General features: G+C 69.8%; 1 protein-coding gene across 4 annotated transcripts; it reads right to left on the minus strand.

Annotated features, from left to right (window-relative positions):
* Window positions 1-260: 260 nt before the first annotated feature.
* Window positions 261-7,560, minus strand: IRAK1 (interleukin 1 receptor associated kinase 1). Of its 4 annotated transcripts, none has more exons than XM_047764722.1 (14): window positions 7,340-7,560; window positions 7,085-7,252; window positions 6,818-6,949; window positions 6,593-6,696; window positions 6,233-6,418; window positions 5,960-6,024; window positions 5,657-5,771; window positions 5,088-5,200; window positions 4,587-4,794; window positions 4,318-4,383; window positions 3,099-3,335; window positions 2,303-2,687; window positions 1,761-1,904; window positions 261-1,288 (listed from the first exon to the last, which is right to left on the minus strand). In XM_047764722.1, the coding sequence occupies exons 1-14, from the start codon at window positions 7,473-7,475 to the stop codon at window positions 1,227-1,229; spliced, it is 2,121 nt and encodes a 706-aa protein (XP_047620678.1). In that variant the 5' UTR covers window positions 7,476-7,560; the 3' UTR covers window positions 261-1,226. The 4 variants fall into 4 exon arrangements, with proteins under 4 accessions (XP_047620678.1, XP_047620680.1, XP_047620681.1 ...); XM_047764724.1 differs by having other exon boundaries at window positions 2,303-2,597; window positions 7,340-7,518; XM_047764725.1 differs by lacking the exon at window positions 6,233-6,418 and having other exon boundaries at window positions 7,340-7,520.
* Between the last annotated feature and the right edge of the window lie 546 nt (window positions 7,561-8,106).

Here is an 8,106-nt window from a genome sequence, read left to right on the forward strand (position 1 = left end):
TTGGACTTTTGTGCTCTGAAAGCTCAATCAGGAAACGAAAGCAAAAGATGCCATGTGTATTACAACGGTGTCAAAATCCGCAACATGGGGAACACTTAAGGGCCTGTGGAGTTCTGCTGGGCAGTCGCGTTGTGGCCCCGCCACCCGTCAGGCGGCTTCCCGGGAGTGCAAACTCGAGTCTGCAGAGGGAGCCCTGAGATGTCAAGCGCGGCAGAGCTCAAGGCTCCCAGTCTCACAAAGTCTGCAAGCGCAGCCAGAGCTTGAATGGTAAGCTTTTATTGCTCCAGAACAACCTGGATTTCACCAATGCCTAGCTTCGTGGGGCGTGTAGTGTGACTCAGGACTGCAAACGCCAAATTCTTGTACGCACGGGCTACATACAGCCCTGGGCTGCTTTCAAAGACCCTCGGTTACAGGAAACCTGACCTGCCTTGAAAAATGCGAGTCGAATTTTCTTTTTCCTTCCCCTCTGCCTTGCTCCCAACCTGCTGCCTTCTTGGGGCTTCGCCCTGTCTAGGTAACACAGAGCTTGGGCCTAGCCAAACCTTGGGTAGTGGCCCCTCTGTCACAGTCCGTGCCTCGGCCTGAGGCCGAGCCTGGGGCCTCTGGAGCCTGACCTGGTTGGGTGCCGACTGTGGCACCCAGACGCTGGCCTGGCGGGGGGGGGGGGATCTCGCCACTGCCACTTCCAGTCGGTGGGCTGAACCTTAGGGCAGCCACAGCTCGCTCTCCTTCTTCCCGATTACAAGCAGCCTCCCGAGCTCTGCCACCAGAGGGCTGCTCTCCCCCAGGGTTCTGGCAAAGTCCCCGAGAAGGGCGAAGGGCTGCTGCTGTCGGCCTGGGCTGCGGACACCCTGCCCACCTCTCGGGGGAGCTGGTGCGCCACCAGCCCCACTGGACCAGGGCCCCACTGCCCTCTCCTGCCGGCCTGTGTCGCCAGCAGCCGTCGGTCACGCGCTCCTCAGCCCCCCATGTCCTGCAGTCACACGGGGCCTCCCCGCCCTCTGAGATGCCCTGCCCTGCCGTGCCGACAGCGAGCAGCAGCAGCCGGGCCAGGCGGCTCCGAGCCCTGCCTGTGCCCACAGCCCTAGAGCAGCAGGGCCGCCAGCGGGACTCCCGCACGAGGCTGGAGCCCCCGCCGCCCCCGCCGTGGCTGCACGAGCCTTGAGAACTTCTGACCATGAGAACTTTGGTTTCCGGGTTGAGGACCTGCCCCGGTGAAGGGATCAGCTCTGAAATTCATCGCTCTCTTCGGGCCCCCGTCTGCTCTGCCGCTCCAGGCCCAGGCCTGTGGAGGGACCAAGAGAGGCCCGGTGGTTAGCAAACGGGGGCCGGGGAGGCGCCCCGTCTGCCCGAAGCCCCGGCTCAAGGGCCGGGCTGTGCGCGCCCCCCCCCCCCCCCCCCCCCGCCGAGCTCCCGGACGCTCTCGGGCATGGGACTTCTGTGCCTCAGCAGCGCGTCCTCACGTGGCATCTGGGGCGTCACGGGTCCTGGAAGCTTGGGCGGGTGCGTGTTGTCAGGGGAAGGAGAGGGAGCTGGCGCAGGGCTTTGCCCGGAACACACAATCTCCCGAAGGGGGCAGGCTGGGCGCCCGGCCGTCATGAGAGGGGGTGGCGGGCTTGTCCGGCCCTCGCACCACACACGCCCCAAGGAGCCCCGGAGCCCAGCCGTCCAGCTGCAAGGCGCGCCCGGGGCCCCCTCTGGGTTCGCAGCCCTGTCAGCCACAGCCTCTGGCACCAGGAGGGTTGGGCCCGGGGTACCTGGGAGGGAGCTTGACGACAGCAGCTGCAGGCTGTCCAGAACCCCATCCTCGTACAGGGCCAGCTTCCGCAGCATCTTCTGTCGGGCTGGGTTGATGACGATCTGCGGGGGCGGGGCTGACGCGGAGCCGCCCGGGAGGGAGCCTGAGGTGGAGAGAGCGCCCTCTGAGCCGCAGGGGCCGACGGCCCGGGCCCTGCTCTCTGACACGTCTGCCCTTCTGGACAGAGGTCCTGAGCTCTGTTTCCGAGGGCAGGGCTGGCAGGGGCCTCGCCGCGGCCCCTGGCTCGCCGCCAGGCCCGGAGCCCGGTCCCGGACAGAGCCTTCCTTGTTCGCGGCTTTCAGGCAGCGAGCTCCTGGCCTCTCATCCCCCACCTGTGTTCCTTGCCAAGGCTGGGCAGTGGCCTGGCACTTGCTCAGGACAGAGGGAGCTTCAGAGCAGGCCCCAGGTCTCCTCTCTCAGAGGGCCAGGGCTGGGGCGCATGGGGACCATCACCGGGGGGGCCCCGGGTCTCCCCTCTTCTGGGCACATGTCCCCAGCTACCTTCCACAGCTGTGGGCTGGGGCCCCGGGCCGCTCTCCCAGCCAGACTGTCCAGTGGAAGCCCCTTGCGTACGGCCAGCCTGTCCGAGGGGTGCTGGTGTCCACACGGCGGCCCCTGGGCCCAGGCTGCCTGGCTGGGCTGGGCCCGGGGGGCAGCTCGGGGTCAGGTGCCAGGAACGCAGGGCAGCAGACAGGCCGGACACGCTCTCGTCGCTCTCCACGGGCTGGTTGGTGCCTTTCTGAAGCCGCTCTGTTGCCTGGGCCAGGGCTCCCGAGGTGGACACATAGGAGTTCTCCTGCGGGGAAGAGGGGGTGCGGCTGGCAGCCTCTGGCTCCGGGGATGGCCCTGCGACTGCCGCCTGCAGCGTCTCCAGCCTCTTGTACACCTGCGAGGAGAGACGGGCCCTCCGGGTGAGCGGTCCAGACCTGGTCACGGTCCTCGCGGGAGATGCTGAAACCGCAAGGTGGCCCCGGGTCGTGGCTGAAGAAGAGAGTCACGGCTACCAAAGCTAAGGCCTGGGAACGGGGAAGAGGTGGGGGCTGGGGAGGGGACACAAAAAGGCAGGCGCAGTGGCGCGGTCCACCCAGGAGAGGGCGCAGGGAAAGCCTTTTGCCTCGCCCTGCACGGCAGGCGGGAGGGGCTCTCCGGGCAGAAGGGCCCCTTTGGAGACGTCTGCGGCAAGAGGGCTGGCAGGGGCTGGCTCTGGCTCCCTACAGGGCAGGCCGCTGGCCCCCCGCAGGCGGCTGGCTGCTTCCCATCCCTGTCCCCCCACCCCGCCGCCGCCGCCCAGGACTACCTGGGTCATGGGGGGCCTCCGCTTGGCCCGGCGGTGCAGGCAGCAGCAGGCCAGCTGACCCAGGGCCAGGCCCAGCTCCGGGGGGCACGGCCCAGGCCTGGGGTCCACGTGCTTCTTGTAGATCTGGGTGGCGATCGGGGCCGCCCAGGCGTCTTCGGCCAGGCCGGCTTGGAGCGGGGACTGGGTGCTTCTCAGGACCACCCCGGCCTCCTCGGCTTCGTCATCAACCAGGTCTTTCTGCGGGACGGGGGACAGTGAGCGCGGCCACAGACACGACCCCTGGGGCCTGCTTTCAGAGAGCGGACGACTGCCTGGGAGGGGAGAGCAGCGGGCCGGCCGGCCTCTGCACCGCGGGGGGCTTCAAGTGCGGCCCGAGCACGTGGTGCGCCCGCTGGAGAGGGAGGAGAGCTGAGGGAGCGCCCCGCGGAGCGGAAGGCCGGGGCGGGAACGGGCGCAGAGGCGCCCTGAGTTCCGAGAGGGGAAAGGCCAGGAGGAAAGCCCCGGGGGGGTGGCCTTTCAGGCAGAAGGAAATTCCGAAGGCCCTGGGTCGGGCGCCAGGGAGCCAGCGGAGGACGGAGCACAGAGGGAGCCCACGAGCGGCAGAGTCAGGCCGCGTCGAGGGACTGGGCCTGGACCCCCAAACACGGCGGGCACGTCCAGGCTTCCTCAACCTCTACCCGGGTCTCAAAGATCCCTCTGGCCGCGGCGTGGAGGACAAGGGGGAGAGCAGCCGAGAGGAGCCTCAGCTCCTGGCTGCTTGCCGGTCCTGGGGCCAAAGGCCAGCGGCCTGGTAACAGCCACAAAGAGCCCTCGGCCCGGAGAAGGGGGCACAGCAACACGCCAGTTACACCGCGTGAGGCACAAACGCTGGCCGCGCGGAAGCAGGCCCAGCGCCTCGCTGGCCTCCCGGCTCCATCCCGCCTCCAGGTGAAACAGGAACCGGGAAGTCCAGGGGCAGCCTGGGGAAGGCTTGCTGGAGGCTGCGTGCCCCCCCCCGCCCCCGCCCCGGGCGCTGGCTGCCCAGCGGAGGTGCACCCTCCCCCGCCCGCAGCCCAGGCCAAGGAAGCCCTGCTGACTTCCAAAGAGGAGCCAGCAGCAGCAGCAGCAGCAGCAGCAGGGGCGGTGCTGTGTTCCAGATCCTTCTGCCCTCCAGGGCTACACCTGTTGGTTGCCAGGAGCGGTGCCTCCCCGCCTCCCGCCGGCCCGGAGGGAGGCTCACCAGGTACTTGGTCTGGGCGCCGTGCGTGCTCACAGCCCTCTGGCCGGCCAGGGTCTCCAGCAGCACCTGGAGAGAGCGCAGGGGGAGGTGGAGCAGCGGCTTCTGGGCAGAGGGGGCCCGGCTCCCGGTAGGGACAGGGCCCCGGGTTGGGGGACGAAAGCTCTGGCAGGGTGGAGGCCCCCCTTGAAGAAAAGGAATTCGAGATGACAGCCGCGTGACGGGGCCACGGCCCTCGCCCCCCCCCCCCCCGCCCCCGGGCAGCGGCTCACCACGCCGAAGCTGAAGGTGTCGGTGTCCACAGCCAGCCTCCCGGTCTTGACGTAGTCCTCGGGCAGGTAGGCCAGGGTGCCACGCACGGTCCGCGTCCGAGCCACGGCGCTGCTCTGGCCGGGCTGGGCCCCAGCAAAACGGCTGAGACGGGCCAGGCCGAAGTCTCCCAGTTTGGGCAGCAGCCTCTCATCCAGAAGGACGTTGGAACTTGGGGAGGGAAGGGAAGTGGTCTCGGCCCCGGGGACCCTCGCCCAGGCCAGCCAGCCCCCGTTCCTCTGCGTCCACACCTGTCCCGAGCCAGGTACTCAGGGACCCGGAGCCCTCGGCCCAGCTGTCCCCCAAGGTCAGCCTCGAGCAGGAGGGGGCAGGCCCTCCTCGAGGAGAGCACGCGGGGTGAGGCCTCCTGGAGCAGACGCTCCTGCTCCCTGCTGCCGCAAGGAGGCGCTCCTGCAGCTCCGCGCCCCCCCCCCCCCGGGGGGCACGGCTGTGTCTCTCCTCACCTCTTGACATCTCCGTGGACGAGGCTGGGACTGTCCTGGTGTAAAAACTGAATCGCCCGGGCCGTGCCCACAAGGATGTCCAGCCGCTGAGGCCAGGAGAGAGGGGGCCAGGCCTAGGTGCGGGGTGGCAGGAGGGGCAGAGGGGCAGAGGGGAGGCTGGGGGGGCCATCGTTCTCTGACCCCCACGCTTCCCTGCACCCGCGACTCGCTGGGCCCCCGAGGAGCGAAGTCACCGTCAGCTCCTTCAGAGGCGGCCGGGCGCGTGGCCGCCCTCGGCTCCTGGAGGTCAGCCTTCACTCCAGAGCCCCCTCCCCGCCTTCCCCGGCACGGCCTGCTCGTCCCGAGCGGCTCGGGTGCGAGAGCAAAGACACTGGCCCCGCGCACGCAGCCCCGGTGTCTGGAGGGCGCCTCACGGGCTGGGCCCAGGTGCGCAGGCAGGCGGGGCGGCCTCCTCCGCTCAAGCCCCTCTGAGTCCGGAGCCCCGCTTTCAGAGGCTTCCGGGCAGGTGAGAGCAGCAGGTGCCAAGCGTGCCCGCCTCGGGGCGGCCATGCCAGGCCGGGTTAGGCTACCTGGACGTGGAGGCGGTCTTCCAGGGAGCCGTTGGGCAGGAAGCCGTAGACGAGACAGTAGCAGCCACTCTGAGCACAGTAGCCAGCAAAGTCCACGATGTTGGGGTGACGAAACCTGCTCGACAGAGTTGGGACTGAGTGCTGTGGCCCCCCGCATCCACCGCGCCTCCCATCTGGCCATCCCGGGGTGCGCGGTTCCTGCTGGCCCCTCGGCTGGCCCGGGCCTGGCAGGCTCCGCGGGACTGAGGGAGCCAGGTCCCAGGGTGTACGACCCTAGAGGCCGATGGGGCACCCCAGGCTCACCGTGACAACTGCTCCACTTCGGTGCGGAAGCTCTGCTTCACCGCGCTCCACTCCAGGTCTGCCTCCTGCAGCCCCCGGGGAAAAGGAGGGACGGGGACGGGCAGTGTGAGGCTCGTGCGGTCAAGGCTGCACGGCCACTCCCACTGCCACCTGTTCTGGGCCCAGAATAAGCAAGGGGCTGGGGGCTTTGAACAGGGGCATCGGAGGGTGGAAGAGCGGTGTGGGGGAGCAGCGGGGGGGAGGACCGGGGCCTCTGCCGGCTGCTCCACGCACCTGCTTCAGCCTCTTCACAGCGTACACCGTGTTTCTCATCACCGCCCGGTACACACACCCGAAGCCACCCTCCCCGATCTTCAGCGCGTCTGAGAAGTCCTGGGTGCCCTGGCGGATCTCGTGGAGGGGCCAGCAGAACGAAGAGGGGGCCCCCGGCAAGAGGGACCCTGAGCTTTCTGGGCTTGGCTGTGGGCAGAGACCCCGGATCAGGGGAGGGCCTGTCTCCTCCCCTCTGCCCAGGCCACAAGCTCCTTCAACTCCCAGCGCCCCTGCTGGGCTGGCTGGGGCTCCCCAGTGTAGCGAAGGCTGGGTTTCTTCCGGGCTTGTCTCAGACCCGCGGGCCCCGCAGGACCCACCTACCTGGGTAGAGAGAGGGGCTGCAGATAGCGCTGGGGGCTGGAGGGCGGCAGGGCTTGTGTGAGGGCCGAGCTCAGGGTCAGAATGAGTCTGGGAGCCTGGAAAAGCTGCATAAAGACACCAGTGACAGGGAGACAGCGACCGGCCGCAGGATTCACTGCCATGGCCAGGGTCAAGGGGGTCCTTTTCTCAGGTTCCTCAAGCCCACACCCGGCCGGGCTGTCTTACCTGGGGAGAGGAGGGTGGAGGCTGACGAGTGCAACTTCCGGGGGCTGGGGGCCTTGGCCTCCGAGGGTGCAGAGATGCTGTTGGGCCTCGGGGTGGTGCTGCTCGGGGGCAGAAAAGGGGCGGAAGGGTGCCCTAGGACGCCGAGGAAGGAAAGGACTGTTAGGCCCAGGCGCGGGGCGGGGGCGGGGGGGGGGGAGCTCCGTGGGACGCCCTGGGCGACCCCTAGCCCGGGGCCCGGCGTGGGGGCGAGGGCCACCGCGCGCTCACATGCTGTGATGATGTCCCGCGCGCGGAGCAGCTGCAGGTGCGTGAGAATGCGCACGAGGTCGGCCACGCGGGCGTTGCGGTTGATCCAGGGCCACAGGACGCTGGCTGTGCGCTGCCCAGAGCGCTCGCACAGCCTCAGCTCAGTCTGGTCGCGCACGATCAGGGCGGCTGCGGGGCGGGGGTCGTCAGGCCTGGGCGCCGGGGCCCCGCGCGCTCCCCGCCCCGCCCCGCCCCCGCCGGCCCGCCGCCACCCACCGAACTGGCACCAGTCGGCGGGCTCCAGGGCGTCCATCACCTTGTAGAAGCGGCACATGACCCAGGGCGGCACCTCGTACAAGAAGTGCTGGGCGCCGGGGACCGCGGGGTCTCCCGGGCCTGGCCCCCCGGCCATGGCCGCTGCCGCCGCCGCCCGGCCGGGGCCTCTCGCGGCCTTTCGGGGCCGCGGCGGGCGCGGGCCTCGGCCGGCCGGGTCCGCGGACACTGACTCACTTCCCCTTTAAGCCGGCCTCGTGCGACGCCCGGCGGGGCGGAAGGGGCGGTGCCCGGGCCCGCCGCCATGTCGCCCGCCGCCGCCGCCGCCGCCGCCGCCGCCGCCGCGACCCCCGGCCACACGGGGGCGCCGCGCGCGGCCGCTCGGCGGGAAGGCTGCGCAGTGGGCCCGGCGCGGGGGGGGGGGGCGGGGTTAGGGTGCGGGGGGTGCGGGCTCCCAAGAGGAGGGGCCGGGCTCGGAGCGGCGGCGGCGCGGGGTTGTTCCGGAAAGGGCTGGAACCGGGCCGGCCGAGGGGCCCCGGGAGGCCGTCTTAAGAAGTTGGTTTTATCTAGGAGGCAGCGCAGGGTGGTCAACGGATCCGGGCAGGGCAGGGCAGGGTCAGATGTGGGTTCCAGAGGCGGCCTGGCCGAGGCGGGGTGCAGAAGAACGGTCTGGAAGCTTTACAGCAGGTCAGCCCAACTCAGCACTTCCAGCCACCTCCCGGGCGCGGGAGCCCATCTTTCCCGCTCTTTGCAGCACCTGCCGTATCTCT

This window comes from Phacochoerus africanus, chromosome X (assembly GCF_016906955.1).
Source record: "Phacochoerus africanus isolate WHEZ1 chromosome X, ROS_Pafr_v1, whole genome shotgun sequence".
Classification (NCBI taxonomy): Eukaryota; Metazoa; Chordata; class Mammalia; order Artiodactyla; family Suidae; genus Phacochoerus; species Phacochoerus africanus.